At 40.8% G+C, this 27,185-nt stretch overlaps 2 protein-coding genes across 3 annotated transcripts; one reads left to right on the top strand and one right to left on the bottom strand.

Annotated features, from left to right (window-relative positions):
* Positions 1-2,194: 2,194 nt before the first annotated feature.
* Positions 2,195-3,218, top strand: LOC119901335 (2-oxoglutarate receptor 1-like). The gene has a single exon (XM_038716969.1). The coding sequence runs from the start codon at positions 2,200-2,202 to the stop codon at positions 3,178-3,180; it is 981 nt and encodes a 326-aa protein (XP_038572897.1). The 5' UTR covers positions 2,195-2,199; the 3' UTR covers positions 3,181-3,218.
* Positions 3,219-5,864: 2,646 nt separating this feature from the next.
* On the bottom strand, positions 5,865-26,168 carry LOC119901299 (heparan-sulfate 6-O-sulfotransferase 3-B-like). Of its 2 annotated transcripts, XM_038716924.1 has the most exons (3): positions 26,092-26,168; positions 25,261-25,962; positions 5,865-7,239 (listed from the first exon to the last, which is right to left on the bottom strand). In XM_038716924.1, the coding sequence occupies exons 2-3, from the start codon at positions 25,800-25,802 to the stop codon at positions 6,471-6,473; spliced, it is 1,311 nt and encodes a 436-aa protein (XP_038572852.1). In that variant the 5' UTR covers positions 25,803-25,962; positions 26,092-26,168; the 3' UTR covers positions 5,865-6,470. The 2 variants fall into 2 exon arrangements, with proteins under 2 accessions (XP_038572852.1, XP_038572848.1); XM_038716920.1 differs by having other exon boundaries at positions 25,261-26,163.
* Positions 26,169-27,185: the final 1,017 nt, after the last annotated feature.

The following is a 27,185-nucleotide window of genomic DNA, read 5'->3' on the forward strand; positions in this document are numbered from 1 at the left end:
TTAATGAGGACAAGTTCCTGTCTTATGAAATCTGAGTGTACATGCAATGTGTAAATGACACCTCACACATCTCCTCACATCCATAATGAGAGCATTGCAGTGACAGCATTACAGGAAGCAGCCATCAAGCCAGGGTGCCATAGGCGCTGTCATATCCTGAGAGGCTTTCAGAAACCAGACTGTTGACGAGCAGAGAAGAAGATTTTGTTTGCTTCTTTCCCACTGAGTTTGCTTGATTATTTGTTGCTTTCCTAGTCTGCTCGCCTCTGGGTTTCTTTCCCTGCTCTCTCCATCCTTCCTCAAGCAGTAATTGCCAATGACACTGATATGACAGCTGAGGGAAAGTGGAATGATGATTTGCTCAAATCCCATTTTTTCCTCACCCAAAACTTGTACTGTATATGTATTCATTTGAATTGGGAATTGGACAAATTCCCAGGGATGTACAATTCATTTAGCTCAAATATACAAATATTAATATAATATATTAAAGCTGCATTAATCAATATGCAGGGCCACAGCTTTACATACCAGTCAAGCAGTCAGCTAAATCCTGTGAAAATGCTGTAAAAAGTTTACCGGTTGCCAGGAGAACGGTACTTTCCTGACTGCATTGTGCCAAGTGTAAAGTTTGGTGGGGTGCGGTTGTTTTTCAGGGGTTGGGCTTGGCCCCTTACTTCCAGTAAAAGGAACTGTTATTGCTTTAGGATGCCAAGACATTTCGGACAATTTCATGCTCCCAACTTTGATGGACATCTGGACTTTGCTTTGGGCACTCGTGCACATGACGCACCAGTGCCCAGTGCAGAGTCCATAAAGACATGGATGAGCAAGTTTGGCGTGGAGAACTCGACTGGCCTGCACAGAGTCCTGACCCCAACCTGACACCTTTCTTCACACCTTTGGGAGGAATAAGAGCGGAGACTGCGAGCCAGACCTTCTTGTCCAACATCTACACCTGACCTCACAAATGCGCTTCTTCCCATGTTCCCATGAACACACTCAAACCTTGTGGAAAGCCTTCCCAGAAGAGTTGAAGCTGTTATAGCTGCAAAGGGTGGGCCAACTCCATATTAAACTGAATGGGATGTCATTAACCTTTGTGTGCATGTAAAGGCAGGTGACCCAAAACTTATGTGTATAGCAACATAGTGTATATAATCCTAAATGACAGCAGATCTAACCTAAAACCCTTACTGGCTAGATTAAATATATACTGTAGAGAATAATGCAGTTGAATTTTGTCACTTCTGACAAACTGTACCCTTAAACACCACACCACGTCACGTTCTGAAATTTACAGCCGAACCCAATGTATTTTTTTCCCCATTTATTTTTATTAATTAATAAAAATTCCATCTGCAACAACGCACTACTGGCTAAGATAATCATGTATATTATATTGTACTCTGCATGGAATAATGGAATTATACATGACTTAACTTTGTTTTGAGATCAGCATTATATATCAGTCATCTGCCGCCATGCTTTCTGAATATCGGCATCAGCGGTCGACCGATATGAAAATCGGTCGCTGCTACTAGCATTGTGTTTGTACGCTGCCTCCAAGTGGCCAAAAAATTGTTTACTGCAGGTTTAAAGTTTAAATCAGTGGTTCTCAAACTTAGACCACGGACCATTTGATAAGAGACAGAAAGTGTATGACCCATGACCAAAATAGTCATACATTAGATCACTGTGCTACTTATTTCTGGGGACCTCCCTCAAGCACCTGGGGGTCCCCGGACCCCACTTTGAGAACCACTGGTTTAAAAAGCTTTTTGTACTGTACTAAAGAGCACATGTAAGATCAGCCGCCATGTTTTTTGGTCGTCAACACACCCTAGGAAGGCAAACCCCACCCCATGAAAATATTGACTACCGACCAGATTTATTTTTTCACACTTTAATTATAAATTATATTATGTATTCAAGTATAAGTATATATGTTCTATTAAAATGTTTATCTCCCCAAATGATTATTTAAATACTGTTTCCAATTCTTCTCACACTCAGCTGACTCTACAAATGTAAATATCTTGAGTCAACAAACATCAATGGAATTTGCTGCAGCTGCAGATTGTAAAATCCCAGAAACGAGGGCATGATCTCGGTGTCCTCAATGCTTGTTACAGCCTTGCCCTTTAGCCACTCTGTTTATTGTTTTATTTTACGTGTGTTACCCAACAGGGCTCAGCCATGGCCAACTGCACTGACGTGGACCAACTGATAAAAAGCTATTACCTGCCTGTTTCCTACACCATCATCTTCATCGTGGGCCTGGTGGGCAACGTAACCTCCATCGTCATATACCTGACAAAGCTGCGACCCTTGAAAAGCAGCAGCATCATTATGGTGAACTTGGCACTGACCGACCTCCTCTACGTTCTCAGCATGCCCTTCCTGGTCTACTACTACAGCAACATGGATGTGTGGACACTCGGCGACTTCATGTGCCGCTTGGTGCGCTTTGGGTTTCATTTTAACCTGTACGGGAGCATCCTCTTCCTGACGTGTCTCGCAGTTTTCCGCTATGTGGTGGTGATCAAGCCTTTGAGGGCTGCACAAGTGCAGCAGAAGTTTTGGGGAATAATTGCGTGCTCAGTCGTCTGGGTTGTTGCCGCGGCTGAAATTACACCCATGTTGACAATGATATCCTTGGGGCCGCATGACAATAATACCTCCTGCCTGGACTTTGCAAGCACCGTGCCCGTTGACAACATTCGGGTGTATGGCTGGCTGCTCACTGCACTCGGATTTCTACTCCCTCTAGCGGTGGTATTCATGTGTTACATTGGAATAGTGAAGGAGTTGGCGAAAGGGCCCTACACAGCCAGTCCATGTCGGATGCGAGCGCGGCGTGTGACCGTGCTAATCCTCGTAGTGTTTGTGGTGTGTTTCCTGCCATATCACATATTGCGTGTGTTGCGGATAGAAACTCGAAAGTACCAACCGACACCATGCATGGTTGAGCACATCGTGCATGCAGCATATATTATCTCCAGGCCTCTGGCTGGATTCAACACGTTTTTTAACTTGGCTCTGTACACTCTTTCAGGTGACAAGTTCAGGACAGCCTTCCTTAGCACTTTTTACTGGAAATGCTGGGTGACGAAGGTGAGGTCGCTGCTCCATCTGGCCGTTATCAGCAAGGCAGGCAGGGACATGCCTGCTGCCTGACTGACAACTGCCCAACACCTTTTTTTTTTTTTTATCTCTCAGGGCTCCTGATGAAAACATTTAGGAGAACACAAAGAAATTCGGGAGCACACTGAAAAAAGAAGAAAGACAACAAACACAGGGTTTATTAACAACAACATATGTATACTATGTCTTTGCCTCACACTGTAGGAATATTAAATGCTTAATCACTCAGACTCGTGTCAGGAAAGCTACATGACAGCCATGGTTTCTTCATTATAGGGTGCCTACCAGAGACGAAGTTATACCTTTTCCACATATAGGCTGGAATCACATGAGTATTTACCTGATTAAAAATGCAATAGATTCTTTTGTTTGCAGCCATGAAAATAGCAGTTGAAGGGTTCAGTCTGTACTCCTGAAACACAGAAGTTAGTTTGCATTTCTGAGCTGTGGGTCAGATTTCCAGAAGGTTTTTGATTGATGCAGAAAATATGTTCTGTGATTTTCATGAAAAGTTTTACCACATAGCCTACTGTACATGAAACATGTATCTGTCAGTAGCAGTTTCACCAATACTCGTAAGGCACGGCATCTCATCAGCCTCGACTGTGCTTAGTTTGTAGTAATAATTTGCAAATGTTGGCATGCTAACACGCTAAACTAATATTATATAAGCTATATGAGCGTGTTTGCATGCTGACACAAGCATTTAGCTCAGAGCCCAGCTGTGTCTAAAGCTGTGTCTCAATTCACAGCCTTTCATACTTACACTTGCTACATTAAGTGCCTAAGAGAATTCACAATGACAAGTACTATGAGTACCTGGATGGTGTATTATGCTGATAATGATCTGCCCAGTTACAATTTGTTATTAAAAAGAAGAAGAGGAAGAAGAAGAAGAAGAGGAAGAAGAGGCGGTCATATGTTCCAATTGTCGTTTGCGTTAAGTGTGCCACATCCGTGTTCGATTTGACACTACCCTGCCAAAATGTATGCACTAAACATTAAGTACATAGTGTACACAGTGTACTGCATGTTAACTGAAGTATATGAAGTAAGACACAGCTTAAGGACAGCTGCCTCACAGAGCTGCTAGCTTGGCTGTAGACTCTTTCCTTGCCAGATATCCAGCTAGTTTTCCCTGTGTGTTTTAACTGATGCAGAAAATAATAAAAACAAACCAATTTTTAAATATGTTACACGTGTGAGTATCGGTGTTTTTTTTCTTCTACTAAACTACACTATTTATTATTCACGAGCAAATTATTTTTGCTTTTATAGGCGGAGACTTGGCAAAGAATTGTAGCTAGCTAGCCCTTTTTAGTCCCTTCACATTATTTTGTGTGGTTCAAAAATCATAAAAAGTGTCATATTGTTTAACTTATATGTAACTTATAGCATTGGTATATGATGAATAGTCTGCTGCATTTGTCTCCCCAACAGTGTGATAAAATAATTTTACAGCCCAACAACACCTCCTGGAGCTACTGATCCGTGAAAGATTGTACAGTATCTGACTACTCAGTTCTCTGTGCAGATGCATTCACTTTCCCCACAAGGTAACAAGGCAGGCAGCACATTCCTCATTTTGAAAGCCCGTATACTGCTCCCTACATTGCTGTATAGAAAGAGCTGACAACAAAAGAACCAAAGGTTTGGAGTTCTTCCAAGAGGTCGTTATTACCACATAACACACAAACTGTTTTAGAGGTAATCTTTGAGAACAGAAGCACCAAACATCCGTGTATCTTCATCTAACCTCTGGAACAAATTCTCCCCGTCAACAGAGACACATCCTCAATAGATAAAGGAAGCTGTTACATTATTTGTCTATCACTGGCTTCATCCTGGATACCATATGTCATTCTGCTGCAGTACCCTGCATGGTTTATGGTTGAGATCACAATTCAAAACAATTAGTAATCTTTGTCAAATAACAAAGACTCTCATAATATAAGAGTACTCACAGTTAATTATCATAGGCTTATTTAATTTTAATCTTTCTCTGATTCATGCTGGGCAAGTCGAATAGAGACTGTAACTGGGGATGGAAAGGCTATTTTGGTCTGGGGACATAGCCATTTCCTTTTCTGCCTCCTGACTGATCTCATCCTCATTTTCCTTCTCATGAATAAAATGTCTGCATGGAGTGGTCGGGAAGTGCTTATTACAGCCGCAGGATATTAATATAAAGCAATCATTCCTGCACCTAACATCTCAAAGGCCTGTTGTCTGTGGAAATGTGTTGAAATAGATTGTTTTTCTACTGGAGTGCAAATGGAACGGCAGACGCGCTGAGTACTGTATGTTTGTCAGATTATGGAGGAAAAAGCATTCAGCAAGCCGCTGGGTTTCTTCTATTTTCTGCTGCGCCAGCGTCACAGTCAATTGAACTTTAAATGATCAATTTGGAAGTGAAGGGCCTGTGATCAATGAGCTAATGGTGGAAATACCAATGTTCTCTGTCTGTGATGTAAGAGCGCTGAAACTGGCTCTGACAGGCTGTCTTTCAGGCCCACAGCTCTCCTCTCTCTCCTTCGGAAAAAAAAGCCTCATCAGTGTGCGTCAGTGTGTCTGTACGTGCGTGGATGTGGAAGAAGTTGGCACACTGCGTGAAGATTTCAGATTTTTATGGTGAGAACATGCTGTGAAAAAGGAGCAAGGTAGAACACATTCATGTACACATGCGTACCAGAGAGAGAGAGTCCATCAGGGACAAATTTACACCACTGGATGCTGCATATTTTTTATTGACCACATTTCCTGTGAGAAATTGCCTTGATTGTTTCTGTATATTGCAGCTTAAAACACACTGCAGACTTTAACAAACATTGTGCTTTGATATTCTTATGAAGCCAAACACCACAAACTACAAGATTTCACTTATCAACACGGCGCTAGATCACAAACATGACACAGAGTCAAGTCATTCACAATTTTTAAAAGAGACTAAAATCAGCCTTCCTCCTGTAGCACATTATTTTTTTCAGTTCTACTAATTATTAGCGAAATTTGAGAAACATTTTCACTGCTTTGAGAACATTCAAAGCATTTGCTAATTAATAAATAAATAAAATTCACAACTGCAGTGCCAAAAATAGCCATAAGAAAAAAAACAATACAAAATGTTTATGTTGCCATGACAAATACATCCATCATAAATATTAAGACACCATTCGGCAGTCCAACAAAGCGCTATATGAGGCTATGAGGGCAGGAGGTTTTGGCAGAGTCACAGCAGAGGGAGACAGTTGGAGGAGAGTAAAGCACAATGAATCAAACGGCGATCAGTCAGTTCATTGGTGTTGTTAGTTCCTGTGCTCTCCTCACCACCGCACCACCTGGCTGCTGTAGTCCTCTGTAGTGCTTACCTCCCCTAACACCTTCACCTCTTCCTCCCCCCCACCACCACCTCCTCCTCCTCCTCCTCCTCCTCCGAGTCTCCACAGCTCAGCCAGATAGGTCCTGTGCAGCCGCTGCCTCTGCTGCCTCTCCTGCCACCTCCTCATACGCTCCTCCTGGTGCTGCTTCTGGCGGTTGTACTGGTAGCGCCGCAGGAACAGCTCCTTGGCGTACTCGTACAGCTCCACATCAAGGGCGTTCAGCCCCTCAATGCGCCACCGCACCTTCTCACTGATTCCCACGCTGGCGGCGCGTGTGCTGTTGATCTGCGTGAAAGCCCGGATGAAGCGCAGGCCGAACGTCCGCTCGAACAGGTACTGCGTCTTGCGCTGGAACTCCGTCAGGCCATAGAAAGCCATGTTGCGCAGGTTGGCCTTGGCGCTGGCGAGCAGTACGCGGCCTCGCTCCAGCTCACTAATGGTGGACATGTTGTAGCAGCCCACCAGGCTGAGGTCAGCCAGCATGCGAACCTGCCGGTTGTTGGCTAGGTTAGAAGGGCAGCTCATGAAGTCTGCCAGGGGCACGCCTGTCCAGTCATCACCACTGTAGCAGGCAGGGAGCTCATCCTGAGTGGGCGGGCGGCCGTCACACATGTGGAGGGCGGTTTTCCAAGTTGCCCCACGCTGCACGTGCTTCCACTCACTGAGGTAGCGTGACACAGGGTCACGTAGCATGGTGATGTAGTAGAAATTTCTGCAGAGACAGATAAAGAGATACATAAGACGAGCTGTCTAGCATGCACGTTAGCTCAAGGATATGCTCGGATTATGTCTAGATTAACTTTTTGTCACACATTCTGGGATATGCACTTATTCCTTTTCTTTCTGAGAGTCAAATACAGCTCTCATGTCAAGCCAAGAGACGCTTCACTAGATTAGCCTACAGACAGGAAACAAGGGGAAACAGCTAGCTTAGCTAGCCCCACCTACCAGCACCTTTAAAGCTCACAAATTAACACATTTGTTTAAAAAGTGTAATAAACATCTGCTGGGCTGTTTCTGGGCCAGGCATGCTGATGTTTTTACATTTTGCTTTGTGTTTTTTTATGTTAAGCTAAGCTGCTGGCTTTCTCGACGAGAAATACAATATATACATATACAATACAATACATTCACTTTGGTTTGGTTCTCGTACCAACATAATTATCGCAAGCTCTTGTTCATCACTGTTTATTACTTTTTAACCTTTGCGTAGACAATATGTGTTCAGTCAAATAGCCCCAGCATTCTTTTACAACATCATCAACAGCATTAAGTTTAGATTGTATCTGTGCATGCAGTGAAAGATACACGGGTTGACAAAACACCATGAGCAACACTTTCAACACAGTGGAGGATAAAGCTATACATCAAATCTCTCATATCCTGCTGCAGTTGAAAAAACAACACAGCGCTTGAAGTATACAGAGAGCACTGAAAATGTGATTAGGGTTTAAATGAAGAACATCAAGTCTGTCTGAGGGTGTAAGAGAATAATGAGCAGTGCAAACCAAGCATGTATAGCATTTAATATCCTGCAGATGTAAAACAATTTTAGCTTTTGTCACACTAATCTCCTCCTGCCTACGTGTGGAAACGAGTTTTATTCGCCTCCATCACCTTTTTGGATTTTCTGGATCCCTCTGATCTGATCGGCGCTTCAGAAATTGCTATAACTCAGCTGCACGAAAAAACCTTTGAACAAACACAGCTTTCTGCTGTTATCTATTTAGTTGAGCGATGACCGGCATTACCGTGAGGTGACTGAAGGAGTCGGCGCCCGGGAGAATTTCAGCCATTTTCGAAAAGTTTTTTTTTAAAAGGAAGACCGCATAGATAAAAGGGAAACTGAAAGTGTTCATCTTGTGTGCAAAGATCACTGTGACCTTACAGTGTCAGAGACAGAAACCAAATACACAGCCCAAATAAAAAGCCCAACATTTCGTTTCTTTCATTCCACAGGGCTGCAGTTTACCTTCTGGGAGCTTTCAATTCAACAGCTAAATAAAAGATTCAGATTCAAGGACATGGTACCGCAATGCTGCTCTTCAAAATTCTATTACAAGAATGGTCAGTTTTCAATACATACAGTCTTGTAACTCCTTGGTGCTTCTTTCTTGGACTACCTGTTAGCTTGCTAGTGTAAATCACTAGAGTTTTCCATTTGATGTTCTCTCCTTATGAGTAAGTCTCTGTAGGCTGAATTTGGCTGAGAACAGCACAGAACGCTGTGATGAGCGCCCAACATCAGATCCCTCGTGGTTTGTAGATCTCTTTGTGTACAATATATACACATTCAGCACCTGAGCGTGTGTGTGACTGTGTGATTATAAGTTGAGAGCGAGTATGGGCTATTTGTACAGAGAAAAGCCGACACGCTGGCATATTTGGTGGTGAAATACTTAATCTGAGTTACTGTATTTTCATCAGTAAACCTAGAAGCACTCTACAGTTACTGTAGAGCTTTTTTTTTGCTACAATGAAGAGAAAAACTGGCAGCTAATTATTAAACGGAGAGCAAGACCACATCCACTCTACTACGTTTTCATTTTAAAACGCAGCACTTTTGCCCGATTACGCCTGTCGTCCAGGCTGAAACTGCAGAATCTGAACACCTAACGCAGCAGCTTTCATTCACACTTTCATCAGCTGATTTTACTCGCAGAGCTGCCAGCTGCTTTTATCAGATGCAATAGGTGAGATCGGCTGGATGAGCGGCTTTATTTTCCTTTGCTTACTTCATTAGAGACTTTAGTGCAGTTTAGTGACCGACTCCTATGTTTTATTGTCGTCTATTCAGACTAAACAGGAATGACCAGCTTCACATGTGACTGAACAGAAATGAGGATAAATTATATAAACATGTTTCTTGCTGACAGACTCTCTCCGACTCTCTGACTTTAATTGTCTCCATAATCCACAAAGTTGATGAGAGAAAGAAAAATCATTCTAATAAATGTATGAACTCAGATTTTAACTAGACAGTGAATCATAAAACAAATCAAATATTTGCAATGATACACTTGAGTTTAATGTAATCTGTTGTGATGTATTAGATCAGTCTGTCAGCTGCAGCGTCCAATCATTACCCAATAAGGGGGCGTGACGGTCAATAAAAGACTTCCGCGAAGGATGCACTGGTGTATCCTCGCTCATAGCTCCTCAGAGATCACTCCTCGATCCTCGCTCCTTGGAGCGCAAATAAGAGCTTTGGGACGGTCGAGGAGCGAGGAAACGACAAATAAGAGACTTGAGATGCACCCTGTGTTCGCTGCAAGATCATCTATTGTGCCATCCAGCCATAGCGGTCCAGCTGTTTTGGCTTCTGGTTCCTACCTGCTTTGTTAATGGACTTTTTCACTCTGCTATAGAAGAAAAAAACTTATTTTCCTGTTTTCCTGAATACTTTTTTAACTTTTTTAGGAAAAGCTTCACTTGCAGCAAAAGCACTGCCTGCAGTATTGTCTTAAGAGAAACTGCTGGTTAACAGAAAAAGAAGAGTTTAAGAGTCAATGTTAGACTAAATGTTGAGATTATTTTATACTTGGATGATATATATCCAACTGCTTAAGAAAATGTAAATATTTTTTATATTATTATTATTATTGCTATTTTGTGACATAAACATGACACAATGCTTTGCTCGCCGTCAGTTAAGTCCCCTCATTGTAAATCTATTAAGCGTAAAAGGCAGCAAGCAGCCATGTAGAAACTGGAGCTTTTACAATGAGAGCATATCTATAGCTGCACTTGTTTCAAGTTAACTGCTAAACTGAGAAATGCGATAAATTAAGAGAGAGGTTGTGTTACTGAGCAAAGAGTGCGCAGCCGAACAGCCTTAAAAGGTCCACAATTTAGCTATTATTGACAGACGGCAGATATCAGTCAGCTGTGATATATACTTAAGTGAGTGCCATGATGATATCATGGCAGAACACACCCGCAGACAGGCACACCACCCAGAGATAATGGCCATCCACAGTGGAAGATAAGTGAATTACCCTGCCATCTTCGCCGGGTTGAACGGACAACACTAGATGGATGGACACGCACGACCGCCTCACAAAGTGGCCTTTGCTTGTACATCCTGGAGAAGAGCTCAGTTTTTTCCTCCTCTTGTGCCTATCATCTATCTGTTCAGCTAACCACGAGACAGCCAGATCAATAAAAGTCCATGCAACCCCACCTTGCTGTGCTTTCATCGTGACCTATTGACAAAGAGCAGCAAATGTCAAAGCTCTCCTCTTACTCGTGTCAGGGACAGAGGCAGGGTCAGATTATGAAGGTCAGGAGTAATTACTCGTTGGAAGATAGGCTGAGGAAACAGAAGGTGTCACTTTGATCGAGCATTTTATAGCATTTATTATGCTGAAAAACGATCATGGCATCACCAGTAGGGGGTGCTCTGCAGATCCAAAATGTCTAAAAGTGCTTTCAACTGAAGCATTTCACTCAAACAACAAGCTATGAACCTGATGAATGTAATATTTTAGCTCTGTTTTGGTCTCCGCTAACTCCTGTGTCAGGCTCTTTAGCTGCTAAATGCTCTACAGTGTTCACTAGCTAGACGCTAACTTTGTTGTTTTAAAGCGTTTGTAAAAACAGTTAGCTAAAGATGCTGAAAGATGCTAAAACTCTACATAGCTGTGTGGCACTGCAGCGTCAGGTGATAATTCTCTGTGGATTCATATCACACATAATCATTTGATCAACTGTTAAAATAAAAATTAAAGCAGCTTTAAATGGGCTGAGACCATTTTCGCCTTTATAATCGTCTGCTTTCCTGAGCTAAAACAACTCTTCTTTACAATCCATCTCTTTCAAACATCACCTGTCATTCAACCCCGGTTTATTCCATGCCAGTGCCTAAGCTCTTTGCTAATGTGCTAAATGGCTTTCAAGTCTTTCAGGCCTGAAAAGGACAAAGTGGAAACATTTTCTCGGATCCCTGATTGATTGAGCCAAAATCTAATGTTCTCAGAGGGATTCGAGTGAATATACAAGACGAGTCTACTCTGTCACGTAATCGCCCAATCACAACACAACCGTGTGTCTGTGTGTGATCTTGCGTGGTTGTTCCTAAAGGTAAAGTTAAATCAGCTTGTCGCATTTTGCCACCAATCAATTCGACGCCTCGTTCGTGCCCTTCTCGCTGCCTGTCACCTCTCTCCTCACAGCAAACCTGCAAACACTATCGATCACCCTCTCTCCATCTGTCTTCCTGATTGTCTCTCTCTCACTCTCTAAATCACCATCAAAAAGCTACAGAGGAAACTCCCAGCTAGAGATCGATATCTGCCTTGTTAATTCACTCACTAGCATCAAGGACACAGTCAGTCTCATAATAAAAGCCTTGATGGAAACTATTTATGCCGCTGAAGAAGCAGCCCATACAAAAAGTGTCTCGATCGACAAAAATCTTGTTTATTTCATCTTTATTTTAAATTGAAAATACATCATGTTGCTTTTAGTTGAGGCATTTCTGAAGAATGGCTTCACTGCTCCAGCTCAACCTTACACTGTTCCAATGGGCACCGTCAATAAAGTATCACTTTTGACGCCATTTCTATCAGCCTGGTGTGTGTGTGTGTGTGGGTGTGTGGGTGTGGGTGGGGGTGGGGGGCAAATTTGAAAACAGGACTGCACATCGATTTCCCAGAGAAGTCAGGGTGTTGATAACTCGCACAGCGGGTGCAAATCTATTTTAAAGGTGTTTCTGTGCCCATAAGGGATCCCTTAAATTCAGACTCCAAGAGGGAATTACTGTTTGACAAGAAAAGAACACCCGTCATCTCCGTCTTTAGTTACATGCTGTCGTTTTAATAATTCAATTTGAAATTCTAAAAACTAAAAACACTTTTAAATGCCCCTCGGCTGTGATAATGACAGCTTTGCTTTGCTTTTGGGGAGTGAGTCACTGACAGGAACAAGAGCAGCATGAAGGACGCTGTGAAAATATCTTAAATATAATTTTTAAAATGATTAATGCTAACCCTGTTGTAAATTTGTTAGCCATATCAACTTTATATGAAAATAATATTGTGTTTACAGTTACTTTAACACTTTGTAAAAGAAGATTTGTCTTTATGTAAATTTGAGCATTTATAGATGCCGGACTCCTACATGATGGCAACATTTCCTGCCAAATATTGTGAATTCTGCGGGGGGGCGGGGTTTGTTGTGGACAGGACTCAGCTGGAAAAAGGTAATGGTGATGGCACATTCTGAGCACTAAACGGGATTTAGCAACATTTTGGACTGAAAATCTGACAGCAGTTGGTCAGTTGTTCTGATCAAACCACACCTATGCAGTGTTTAGAGTTTGTGACTTAATCTTAATTAACTTCACTTACTTTTTTTTAAAAAACGTTAATTTAGATTTATGACTATTTATGTAACAGAAATATACTTTGTAAAGGTCTTTGTTAATAGGTCACGATGAAAAATACCTGAATTTTACCACCAGAATAAACCCCAAAAATGAAACCAAATTACTTCTGAAAAACACTCTCAGTAGGGAGAACATTCAGCCCTTGGACATGGATGGATAACACTGCATTTGGCAAAGCAGATATGATATTAGCCCGGTTCGTTTCTCAGCTTAGCCAACTTGACTGTGGATGAATGGGCGACTACTGATGAGCATGGGTAACAACTGGGAAGAGCTATAAAACACAACATATTCCCAAAAAGTTAAATGAGACTGGCAATTACAGGAGGGTACAGATTCAGCAGCAGCAGGTCTGCATGTTAGAGGGGGATGTTATCAAGATGACAGAGGGAAGATGCTCAGCTGCACGGAGACCAGGGGGAGTCTCCAGACCAAGAGGGTCAAGCAGGATCCATTTTCACTCATCTGATTCTTTCACTTGTACTAATTTTATCTTTGCCTGCCAATTACAGGCAAAATGATCCCTGTGCCCATCTGCGCACAGCGGGATCACTATCCAGCAAGCAAGCATACACACGCAGACAATAACTGCAACACTCTCTTTCAGCCTTAAATGATCTGCCAGTGGCATGTTTGCCCCGCCACGACATAACCCAGTGGTAGGGAATATTGGCAAGTAACTTCATAAGTCATACTGAAGTGATAAAGAAGTGTGAGGCAATAAATGAAGAGCAAGGAAACTGGTGCTGCCCTGTGATCTTCATTGGCTGCAGATGAGATGCTATTTTGGGCGATAAAGCAAAAGCCCCAGGGATGCTGGTATCGAGACGAGGGAACCGAGGATGCTTGCAGAAAGACGAGGTGTCCACGCAAGCAAGGGTGTAAACTGTGAGGAGCTGCATCCGACTTACACTTACACAAATTAAATTATGCATTTCAGGGTTCAATACAAAATCATCTTTCAGTTGAAAATCCTCCTCTTAGGACTGAATCATCCATCTGTAATGATTTAAAATGGCTGCATTTCAGGTAGCTACATTTTACATTTGGTTTTCAAACACACCCACGACAAGTAGGGTGTCGAGGACAGCCGCGCACACAACAGCCTGGCGTGTGCAGCTTTAGTAGCTTTAGCGTCTTAGCCTTAACCTTTGCTTGACATCTTAATCTTTGCAGCTTTGTGAGGTGTCAGCCAGTCCTCTAGGTCCATGTAGATATGGAAAGGATAAATGTAAGACTGTACTCTGCAAAGGTCACATCTACCCACACAAACTACAGAGGAATTTCTGAAAGGCAATCCACTTTTTAGCAATATGCAAAGGCTGTTTTCAACACGGTGCTGTATTTTTTCTTGCAGCATGTTGACATTGAGTCTCTGTAAACTCACAACTTGTATCCTCCCTATAACTATTACTCTGTAAGTAGGTACAGTATGCTGGATCACACACTAATAAAGGCCTAGAAAACAATAGAGAGACTTTGTTGAATCTGATGCAGTTCCCATACAGTCTTACTGTTTCATTCCATGATGACTTATCCGTCAGCCATCCTACAAAAGTCTGACGGCACAAAATAGAAACCATGAGGCGGTTTGATGGATGGCACATAATGATGTGTCTAGCAGAGGCTTCCTCTCTGTGATGTTTTTTTCTGTTTTAACCAAATCGACACAGTGTTTTGTGAAAAATAAAACTTCAATCCAGTTGACAGGTTTCTGAATTAATCTGGAGTTCTGGATTAACCCCCCCCCCCCCCCCCCAACACACCCTTCCTCCTCCCCAGTATAATAAAACCTGTCTCTGACTGCCCCTAATCCCCCTAAGGAGTGTGGAGATTACCAAGATCCTCTGAATATCTCATATATCTCACAAGAATACTGTCATCAAGTGAGTGCACTCAGGGGTTTGATTTAGCAGAAACAACACATTTTGTGTATGAATACATTCTTTAACTTGATCCTATATTCCACTATACAATCTTTTTATTTATTTTATTTTAGAATGCTTTCAAAATATTCTCACTTCACTTTAGCTCCAGTCTGCCAGCAGCACATCTCTAAATGGGGATTAAAAACATGTTCTTTCAACACAAAGAAACCTGTCCCTGTTGTAGTCTATTTCCCCCACTTGGTAAAATAAATAAAGACTATAAAATGCATCTATTTCTCATAATTATCAGATATCTAAGAGATACTGTCTTACTCTTGTCTTAACCTTCTCAAACTTTCTCAATTTATGTGACAATATCTAATAATTACTGCGAAGGTTTCCTACAATTTATGAGACACTTTCTATGATAATGTTTTTCATAACTATGACACACTATGTCATCATTTAAGAGAGGGTTTCCAATACGTATGAGATGCTAAGTTATTATGACTTCGCATAACTATGGAAGTGAGGATATTTTGCAGGTAATCAATCGTCAAAATGACAAAATATAGGGAAATAGGCCGGGGTTGATTGTAAACTAGACATACCAAGTTTCAAATAGATTTTTTGAAAAACTGATATAAAGAAATGACTGTATAGTGGAATATAGGATCATGGTATAGAAAAATAATGATCAAGTCAAATGTTTATGTGAAAAAAATCATGTGGTGGTGGGTGACAGAAATGGTCTGCCATATGCCTTTACACAATGCCCAATTAGCTGCTGGCTAAAACTTGTAATAGTGATACTAGGTGTTTTTAGACATATTTTTCTGACACAAAGAGTTGGTTGCATGCTGCCAAAAAACAAAATGTGTTCACATAGGAACCCCTTGCTAATTGCTAGCAAGATATTCAGACAACTCACCAACTGCAACTGCAGTGCAAGTTCAAGCAGTAAGCTAAATGCACCAGGGCTGGCAGAACAAGGTATTAAAAATCATTATCAGTTCATTATCATATTCACACTCATGCAATAGACTGCATAGACATGCATCTGCTGTCATTTATTTATGGTTTAAGTTTAAAGGTGGTGTATGAGATTTTAATCCAGTACACTTTTGTCCAATTCAGCAAATACTGCCTCAAGGTCCGGTGTTTGTACACAGACCTGGCTCTCCAAATGGGACCGTGGTTTAGATTAGTGGACGCCTATTTAAATATTGGGAGATGTGTATTTGTTTGGCTTTTGAGTTTAGTGATGGAAAAGCAAGAGCATTCACCCCACCGGGATTTGAACCCTGGTCTACAGGGTACCAAACATGCAACTCGACCGCAACGCCAGGCTCGTACGGCAGTCACTGCGCATACTCAACTCTAGTGACGGTGATCCGTCACAAGTTTAAATATCAACAGTCTTTCTCCAGAATCACAGACCCCATCTTTAAATGCAGATTTTTAATTTTGACGTTTCAACGACTTATACACATCAAGTATCTGTACCTTCAAGTGTGACATGAAAACAGCGGAACACCACCAAGATGCAGACAAGAAAGTGTGTCCAATGTTAAAAGTGTAGCAATAAATGGGGTATTATGAGTGAAATTCATGATAATTATTCAGTTGCCATCCCAGCTAGGGCAGAAGAAGTGTAGTGCAGTGTGTGAATTGCTGTGACAGGATGTTTTTAATTGCTTTCTAGAGTTAGAAAGCAATTAATAACTGTAGAAAGCAAATGTATAATGATAAAAGTGATGTCAGTTCAAAAGCAAAATAATGTCATGATACTATGATAGTTAGGCTCCAACTGAAAAAAGACTCAGGAATAGTACAGTATTCTGGGAAATAGACTTTGGAAGATACTACTCTCATATCTGTCGACTAGCTAGCTAGAGCTAGCAGATGATTAGCTTAGACGCCATAAAGTCACTGCCAAGACAAGGTTCCAGCATATAACTCTCTATAAAACCAGAGCCTGCTGTTTTTACATTTAGTTAGTGTACACAATGTTTGGTCATATTTTGGATAGTCTCAGGCTCGCTGTTAACCCCTGCTTCCAGTCTTTATTGTAAGCTAACCGACTCCTGGCTCTTGCTTCGTATTTAGCATACAGTCGTGGGAGTGTTATCGATCTTCTCATCTAACTCTCGGCAAGAAAGTGAATGAGGGTATAAAAATAAACTACATTTTAGAGGGTCAGTATAAACCGTGGTTTTGAGTCACTTTGGTATCAACATCAATATTTCATGAACCACAAATTCCCCTCTCGCTTACCTCCCTCCGAGGGGAGTTCAGAGGTCATTCAGCGCTCTGTTGGGCCTAATTGCTAATATTATCATCACTCTGCTGTAAGGCATGTGATCAAGGTCACATTTCCCATTAGCTCGGCAAATCAGACATGTGGCATAAATTTCTATATGCCAAGTCATACAAAAAAGGTGATATCTTTAATTCAGCAAGGCGTCATCGCCAAGCTGGTGAGGATATGTGTCATGAGTGTGAAGAGACATACTGTAACACATACCTCGGAATGAGCACACTTAACGTCCACACCTCATTCGCAAACATTTGATGTCACTGTCTTGGCCTCCTCCACAGAGTCGAGCCAGTGTCGTGTAAGGATAGGAAACAGAAACTAAACGCTACCTGAAGAAATTTATATGCTTTATCAGCATGCATCACAACATCACACTGCAGCATAGGATCTCCCGAAAGACCTGTATATTCACCCTTTGCCAAAAATAAAACTCTAGTGTCAGGTACTGTACATATACTTTTCCACCCACAAGAAGTGACGAATAAGAGGTTCAGTGAACTGTCTCCTAAACAGCAGTGAACGGGAATATGTACAGAATCCAACACCAAGTTTAGTTGTTTTACTTTCCTTGAAGGGAGACTGTGTAACTTTTTTGCTACTGTTTAGCATTTAGCTAACAGTACTGTAACTGTAGCATATGTGGCCAGCACAGCCATAAGGTTAGCGAGGTGATATGATAGCGATAGACCTAAACTTTGCAAACATTAGCTAACATTTATCCACCGTACTGGTCATATCAAACCAAGTAAAGCTGATGCATCAGTGTTTTTAATTGAGCGTGGGTTAATTTTACTGGTTATGAATTCAACTTTTTATTAGGAAGAGGAACAGTGTGTTATGTCTTTCCTCAAAAGTTACAGTCTCACTTTAAGGCATCACAGATCCGCTGGGAGCACTTTGTATGATTTCTGGCTACTGAAGGTCATTTTTTTTTTTTTGACAATCCGCGTTCTTTTCACATTGAGTTTTTACAACAATGTGTGGTTGTCAGCAGCTTGAAATATCGTGATGTGTAAGCTTAGAGACTGACATTACAGTCAAAGGCAACGCTGACAGTAAAAGGGCATTATTACGCCTAAAGCGTTTCAGAAACACTCCCTGCTTCAAACTGAACATATTTTCTCAATAATACACTGTACATCCCGCACTGAAATCTCTGCATATTGCTTTATTTGGCTGCGGATTTAGACAGACTCACTGTAACTGCAAGGGGAGATTAATGTCAAAAACATGCAACTGGATGTTTTTTCCCTAGATAGTCTATTAAGTATTTCAGTGAAACATGGTTTAGCAAGAGGAAACAGAAAATCACACATATTGAAAACTGCATTTTGATTCAAAGAAACTACACCTTGTCAGTTTTCTGCATATTTTTGCATATTTGAATGCCTTTAGTGTCATTATCATCATCATAATAGGGGTGCTGTTGCCACATGAATAGCTAAAACCACCTTAACTGTGTCCATAATGAACTGGGCTAATTAGACTTGGGCTGCACTGTGTTTTGGCCAGCCTGCATTCTTTGCTCTAATCTGAAATAATGAGGTCAGTAATAAGGTTACACTCTCTGACTGCTCAGTGTGAGGCCGAGCTGCTGAAGATGAACAGGGCAGCCTGGCAATTGAAACAGGTTTGACGTCTGGACCGTACAGCAATTTTGTAACCCGCTGCCATGTGAATGCTGTAGCATCATGCTGCGAGCAAAGCCCTGCAGGAGCCTCTGCAAGTGGTGTGCCTATCAAAAACTACTTGAACTGGCCTCGTATTACTCACTGAAGTTTGCATATTAGGAGGGAAATTGCCAGACATAAGGAGGGCAGACGGATAGATGCAGGTTAATACAGCATATGCGGCTTATGTTAAGTCAGGGAAGAAAGGAAGAAAAGAAAAACCTAAAGGAGGTGATTTACTAATCTCAGTATGGTTCTCATCATAAATGTGCTGTGTTGTGATCACATTCATCATCAGTTTGCTGGAGTGTCCTCTAAACAAGAGCTAAATTGAAAAAATTGCTCTGATTTGACAAAGATGTGTTTAAGCCGTGCCACTAATTCACATCAAGCATCGCTAGCTGAGCTCTAACCAAACGAGGACTGGTTGCCATGCCAATGCGTTTGAGATAATTAGTAATCATTCTCTCATGTTCCTGTTTTTGATTATTATGAATGTATCAACCTTGAAGAAACTTTTCATGTGTCACCGACTCACAATCACGGGAAAAATACAGTAAACTAAAAATATCATTAAGAATATATAAGAGAGGTGATTCCAAGGTGACTATCAAGTGCTGGAAAGCAAACAGATGCTTCTGTATTCAAATCGGGCCACATACACTTACACCATATGTGCAAAATATTAATCTTTTCAAGAAGTAATAGGGTGAATCTGGGTAAAAGCCACTATCTCTTACTGACACGCTGACTATGAAGGAGAACAGACGTTTTGACACAACTGAGATGTAGGTTGTGAAAAGGCTTTGAAGTACATTCAGCGTACACTGAAGAATTTTTAGTCTCACCTTACCTCATTTCACGCACACACACCCTCGAGACCCAAATATATTTCATCAGGGGACGGAAAGTAAGGAAATGAGGCAGCAGCAGAGGCAGCCAGCTACAGTAAGATGAGGGGTTTAGTAGTGGTAAATACATTCTCACTTTACCACTGTGGAATATCATTTTATATTATCAAGGTGGAGCTACTTTATATAAAGTTATGTAGTTAAATCCAGAGGTTTCCAACCCAGGGGTCGGGCCCCCTCCAGAGGGCGACAAGATAATTCTGGGGGGTCATGAGGGGATTATTGGGGTTGGAAAGAAGGAAAAAGCTCTGCTACACATTTTTTTTTTTGCTAATCTTGGCTTTTTAGTGAAACAGTTATTTAAATGAAACCATTTAATAAGCAAATATGTTTTTACGCTGAGGCGGAAAGGTTGGTGTATCCATAAAAATTCACAAAATTTAACAAAGTCCGGTGGAAACAGACTTAGTAAATAAATCGTGACAGATGCAGCATGTGATTTTAAACGTTCACTTAAGCTTCCACTGAAGAGAGAAAAAAATGGCGGCAGACAAAAAGATCAGATCTGTACGGAGCGATGACGAGACTGTAACCTTTTTCAAAATATTTCATGAAATGTCATATTCACGTTTTCCACATTGTTTCGGGTCATTTGAGGTTTCGACCAGCGCTTAGTCATCTTGTTGCGCCTTCTTCTCCTGCAGCGGTTTAATGGCACCCGACTGGAAAATTAGTGCCACTAGCTGTTTATCTTGATGCATTGAATGGGAAACCACTGTCTCAATCTGAAAAGTACCCCTCTCCTGCTGTCAGATAAATTAGATGTGTAGTGCAGATGTTTCCCTCACAAATGTAGTGAAGTAGAACTAAAATAACAATTTTTTACATAAGTTCTGTATTTGAGTACATGTACTCTTTGGGATGGTTTTAATGCCCGACACATTCTCACTACCAGCTCGTCACATATGGACCTTTGGCATTTATAGACCCCTTGGCATTGCTTTTTAACATTCTGGGTACCCCAGTGTCACTTTTCGACGTTTAGCAACAATAAATATATATCATCCGGTTAGACTTACAAAATAAAAGTAAATGTTAATGTTGTAAAAACTCACTATTTGGTTAGGTTTAGGCACCAAAAGTACTTGGTTAGGTTAAAGAAAAGATCATGGTTTGGGTTATAATAACTACCTTATTTATTTCCTTTAACTTACGTAGGTTAAGTAACGTCACTTACGCAACTTACATAATCTACTTAACTTAAAAAAAAAAAACCATTCAATATTGACCTTTTGTTTCACATGGCAAACCAGTCTCACCAGTCTCCTGGCTGAAAGTCCGGTTTCTGGCCCATCGTCCACCCCAACCACTCCATTACTCTGACTTTTCTGTTAAATATCCTATTCCTACCTGTATATGTGTCCATATGTGACAACTTGAGAGTGAGAACAGGTTGGAATGCTATATGTTTTATCTTGCACTCAATAGTTAAATAAACCAGTGTAGGGTCTAAGGGCTGAAATAAGACTCTGCAAACTACATCACACCCTGCAGGATGTAGTCTTTAGGTAAGTGTGGGCGTCATCTATTCCAATGATGCTTGATCTCTGACTGTCTGAGTTCCCTTTGCTATATGTGACTTGTATAAGACAAGAGCCGTCCTCTGATTTCAGCATGCTATTACTGAGTTGGATTGCCTTTTTTTGGAGTCAGACTAGGAAACAATGTTTGAGAGCTTTATAAAATACATTATGTCTGAACTATATTTATATGTATTTTGGAAAAACAACTATAATGCTCATTAACCTCTCTTAACTTCTCTTAAAAACAGAGAGATCCAGGCTGAAATACAAACAAATCTACCAAAGCAGAGTGCTCTTACAGAATAGAACAGAGTAGCATTAAATATTGCAGTAAGTTGAGCAGTAAGATGCCTTAGCACAACACACGCACTGATCCACACATGCACAAACTCAGATCCCTATGCTGTCACCGTCGTGTGTGTCACAGTCCATCATGGAGGGTCTACATCGCCCAAAGTGACAGAACAAGGGCCTTTCAGGACTGATAAAACCTCGACATGAAACCTTGTGGCAACACATCATCAAGTGCAGAATAAGCTCTGTATAGTCTTTATTCAGCAATTTTAATCTAAGGTGACAGGAGGGCTCCACTTTAATTGTCCGTCTGTTTCCAGGCCGTCATGGTTCCCCAATATTTTTTTAAGTGTGTGGACAGAAAATCAACCAGGCATTATCCCGGGGAAATGAGAACTTCATGTGACAGATTTATGGCTGTTGAATGAGTTATGACTCACTGCTCGTCCAACAAAGTCAGGGGTATAGAATGAGCTATGACTCATGGTGCATTTGGCTCAAATCTGATACATTTTTCTATATATATATATATATATATATATATATATACACACCCTGCATCTGGTCTTATGTGACAACTGTGCACACAAATTACTCTCATTTTAAAAATTTAAAAGTCGAAATGATGAGAATAACGTCAACATGAGCATAAAGTCGAAATAATCAAGGAATTGAAAGGATTATGGATCATGAAGGACAAAAATTAATGATTAGAATAAAGTCGAAATGATTAGAAAAAAGTTACCGTGATTTGAATAAAGTCGAAATGATTAGAATAAAGTTACCGTGATTTGAATAAGGTAACAGTGATTTGAATAAGGTTACAGTGATTAGAAAAAAGTTACCGTGATTTGAATAAAGTCGAAATGATTAGAATAAAGTTACCGTGATTTGAATAAGGTAACAGTGATTTGAATAAGGTTACAGTGATTAGAATAAAGTTACCGTGATTTGAATAAGGTAACAGTGATTTGATTAAGGTTACAGTGATTAGAATAAAAATACCGTGATTTGAATAAAGTCAAAATGATTAGAAAAAAGTTACCGTGATTAGAATAAAGTTATCGTGATTAGAATAAAGTTACCGTGATTAGAAAAAAGTCGAAATGATTAGAATAAAGTTACTGAATGAAATGATTTGAATGAAGTCGAAATGATTTGAATAAAGTCGAAATGATTTGAATAAAGTCGAAATGATTTGAATAAAGTTACCGTGATTAGAAAAAAGTCAAAATGATTAGAATAAAATTACCGTGATTACAATAAAGTCGAACTGATTTGAATAAAGTCGAAATGATTTGATTAAAGTTTACGTGATTATAATAAAGTTACCATCATTAGAATTAAGTCGAAATGATTAGAATAAAGTCGAAATGACTAAAATAAAGATACCATGATTAGAATAAAGTTACCGTGATTAGAATAAAGTCGAAATGATTATAATAAAGTTACCATGATTAAAATAAAGTTACCATTTAGTCAAAATGATTATAATCAAGTCGAAATGATTATAATAAAGTTACCCTGATTATAATAAAGATACCATGATTTGAATAAAGATGCCATGATTAGAATAAAGTAAAAATTACAAGAATAAAGTTTCCATGATTAGAATAAAGTAAAAATGGCAAGGATAAAGTTTCCATGATTAGAATATAGTAGAAATGTCGAAAATAAAGTCAAAATGACAAGAATAAAGTTACCAAGATTAGAATAAAGTCGAAATGACGAGAATAAAGTTGACTGTCCGCCATGCCAGTTGCCATGTAGGCTACATCAAACACATTTGATACTTCAACTTTATTCTCGACATGCAAAATAAATAAAAAATCTTCATCCTTACTTTTTTCCCTTAATGTTGCCCCAATACTCTGTTGTAACATTGAAACGTCATAATGGGTGCCAATAAACTCAGCAGATACAAATGTTTCCTGGAGCAAGACATTGAAACTCTAAAATCTGCTGATGACCTCTAACCTCCCTGTGGAAGGGCCAGACAGGGATCAATGAGTATCACATTATCAGTGAGTACTTTTCATGATCGCTCGGTGCAGTATCGTATTATATCGGATATTGTCTGGTGATAAACCGCAGAAAAATCTTTGTGTAAGTCAACACCAGCAAGAGTTAATGCACCACTCATTGGGTCTGTGAGTGGAAATATGATCCTCCAAACAACACTTCCCTTGTCAAAATAACTCATAAAAAATGGACACTTAGCAGAAGGGGAAATTGCTGCATAGCCCAGATTTGGCAGCATCTTTAAAAACTGAACTTGTGTCTGCTATCAGCCTTGTACACAGCAAAGTGCCAATGTTAATGAGCGCTGATTTTTCACTGACTATTATATTGAGTTGACAAGTGTTGACTGGAGTGTTGTTGATTCACTCATAGTGCTGATACGGCTCGGAGGCGCCTCTTCAAAACTATTTAAAAGCCTTAAATTAAGTCTGATGGCTGCCACAGAGGACAGTTAATGGATGGAAGGATTCTTGAAGGCGCTCCCAGTCTTCCCTGTCGACTCCCTTTAACGCGCTCCGTAACATATGGAGATTTGCTCTCTGAACCAACTGCAAGGTAAATTGGCTTCAACACGTAGGCGGCACACCTCGCAGGACCCTGCCCTTCTTAAGTGATTTACTCCCTTAAGCTTAGCTCTATCGGTTCTGTAATTACAGGAAATTGAAGCAGACCTTCGGACGAGGAAGCGGCCTCACTGAACGTGCCATGTGGTGTGCATGTTAACGCTGCAGCTTTAACAACTCTATAAGCTGCGTTACTTGCCTCTAGGAATGCACAGGTTTGGTTTGAGCAGCACTGGAGGAAACTGAAAGCCAGGGAGAAATTGGTGCAATCCAGTTACCTTTGACCTAGAGCCTCTAGGTAAGCAAAGGAAGCTTCACAGCTCACTGCAGTCTGCTGACAAAACTCCTCTTGTAGGCTCAAAAAACACATTTTATAATAATTATTTTAATAATCGACTCCTTCAGTCACCGCCTGTCGTCTTAAAATCACTTGTTTTGTCTAAAACCTAAAGGTATTTCATTTATAATGATGTCCGGCTGCAAATGTTTTGACATTTTTGCTCAATAAATTACTCAATAAAAAACAGTATCAAAATTGTCCTCCATTGATTGTCTGTGAATTGACAAATTAATTGATCGATTAATCATTTCAGATACACTCACATTTTATTTTAGTGAGCGCTCATAACTTCTTCAACACACGTATTTTGCCTCAGATTAGTTTTGCACTTGGTTGTTAACAAGTGAGTCACTCAGTAGATGAATGAATGAATGAATAACTTCATATTTTAAAAAATGAGTCCGTGAGTAACCAGTGAACAAGTAAATAAAGTTGTGTTTGTGAATGAGTGAGTGAGTGAATGAGGGTGTGGCGGTATGAGTGAGTGAGTGAGTGAGTGAGTGAATGAGGGATTGAAGGATTAACTGGTGAATGAAAGAACGAGTAAGTGAAGGAGTGGGTGCGGTGAATATGTGAGTGAGTGAGTGAGTGTGTGATTAAAGTGTTAATTCAATAGGGCAGTAAGTTAGTGAAAGGGTGAGTGAATGAATGAATAGGTGAATGATTCATTCACTCACTTATAACTGAGTGAGTAGAGTGAGTGAAAGTGATTTAGTAATAAGTGAGTAAGTGAACGAGTGAGTGATCGACTAAATACACCCTACATTTTATTAATTTATTAGATTATTAATGAGTAATGTTTTGACCGCACCTGTCCCGCAGGTCACGCCTCACCTTTTGCTTTTTTGGACACTCTTCTTGTCCTTCTTGTTCATCACGACAGGCACACAGCTCGTGAGCTCGGTCCAGTCCGCGTGCAACCCGCAACTCCAGCCCGTGGAGAACCGGGAGAAGAGCCACGACTCGGCTTTACCTGGCCGGTGACAGGTGCATTTCCTCTGGCCGGGCATGCAGTCGCAGGGCTGCTCCAGCTCGATGTTTTTGACCAGGTGCCGCCCAAACGTCGTCCCGCCGGTCTTCTGAATATGCAGGAACACCATAACGTCGTCTCCTCGGATGTTGAAGTCGACGTGCCGGTCCAGGTCCCGCTCCGTGAAGTTAAATCTGGATGTGATTCTGGAAGGAAGGTCCTCGTCCGCCTCCGGCTCTGTGTAAACTAACTCAAACCCCGATGAATACCGCTGGAAAAGCCCCTTCTCGTCACTTCTGAAGTAGCAGGTGTTGCTGTCCGTCGGGCACACATACTGGTAGCCGATCATCAAGAAGAGCACCGCCGCGATGGGGATGAAGATGAGTCTGTTGAACTTCTCCTCCATGGTGGAAACCTGTACCTCACGCCGTTGGCACGAACGGTAACGTGATGTCCGAGTCGTTCTCCTCTCCTCCTCGTCTCATCCTGCAGTTTCACTTCAGGTACGCAGTGCTCCTGTCCTGTCCTGTTAGTTAAAAAGTCCCGCTAGCAGGTGAGGACATGTCCTGCAACAGGGCAGAGAGAGCAGGTCCACTTCTCAAACTTCAAGCTATCACACAAAACAATCACAACCCCTTTTTTTTATTCTTCCTTTAATATGTCAAAATGGTGGCATTGCACGCGTGCAACAAGACCTTTTCGAGACGACAGCGCGAGACGGCACATCCCCGCGTGAGGAGCGTTCGGGCTCGGCTGTCCTGCACAACGCCAACTGCTGATCGGTATCTGCAACAAGCTGGACAAAGTCAACACTACGACTTCCCGTCAGGATCTTCAAAATAAATATTTTACGGCCATATTGTCAAATTTACCTGCCTTTTAATGGGAGAAAATATTTAGGTAAAGGTCTAATTAGAATAGCTTTATATTTGGAGCGTCACAGCTGAATTCATAATAATATCATAACATCACTGGTAGTCTCATGTGAATTACATCATCGTCATCATCATCACCATCATCAATCATCAATTAGCCAAAACAAATGTAAAAGTATTTAAATTGAAATTGTGTGAGTAGATGTGACAGTCGATGTTGTTTACCCACTGTATGGCCATAGTTATGAATAAAGATTGGGGGAAAAGTTTTTAAATTGCAATCTGAGAAGGCAGAAAATCACCTGATCAAGCATATTCATGTAGACACATTTAGTCAAAGTGACTTCTGTGTGCCTACGTTTGTCTCACGGATTCAAAATTTGGTTGAAATGCTTATGTTATATATAATAATCATTTGAATCTGAAGAATGGGGACCTCCAGCTCCAGGACCTACTGCCAAGCCAAATTCACTCAATGCTTATTATTGTTTTTAAGAATCCATCAGGCCAGGGCAAAGTGCCACATATAGGAATTACAGATGGGCTATATTAGTGGTTCTCAAACTGGAGGGGGGACATCCTAGCGAGGATTTTGTTTATTTGATAACAATTCCACTTTTGTAATAGGGGCATGAAGTTTTTTGGGGCTTCTAAAGGAAGCTGTGAAAGAAAACGTTTGAGAACCACTTGGCTATTAGCCTATTAAAGATTTAATCATGAAACAAGTGAATGTTGTATATTTCCAACTGTTCTTCAATGTTATTTTTATGTGATGTTTCTCCAGTCCCCACTCCCAAAACCAGCCTGTGTGTCTCACCCCAACGCCTTCAACCAGAGAGGAGGAACTTATTAGTGAAATCAGCTGAGCGTTAATGCAATGGAGCCCAGGCTAGCTTTTATTTTGAAGACCAGAA

Source organism: Micropterus salmoides, unplaced genomic scaffold (genome assembly GCF_014851395.1).
Source record: "Micropterus salmoides isolate LMB-PRFRI ecotype aquatic unplaced genomic scaffold, ASM1485139v1 Ms_hic_scaffold_1, whole genome shotgun sequence".
In the NCBI taxonomy this organism is placed as follows: domain Eukaryota; kingdom Metazoa; phylum Chordata; class Actinopteri; order Centrarchiformes; family Centrarchidae; genus Micropterus; species Micropterus salmoides.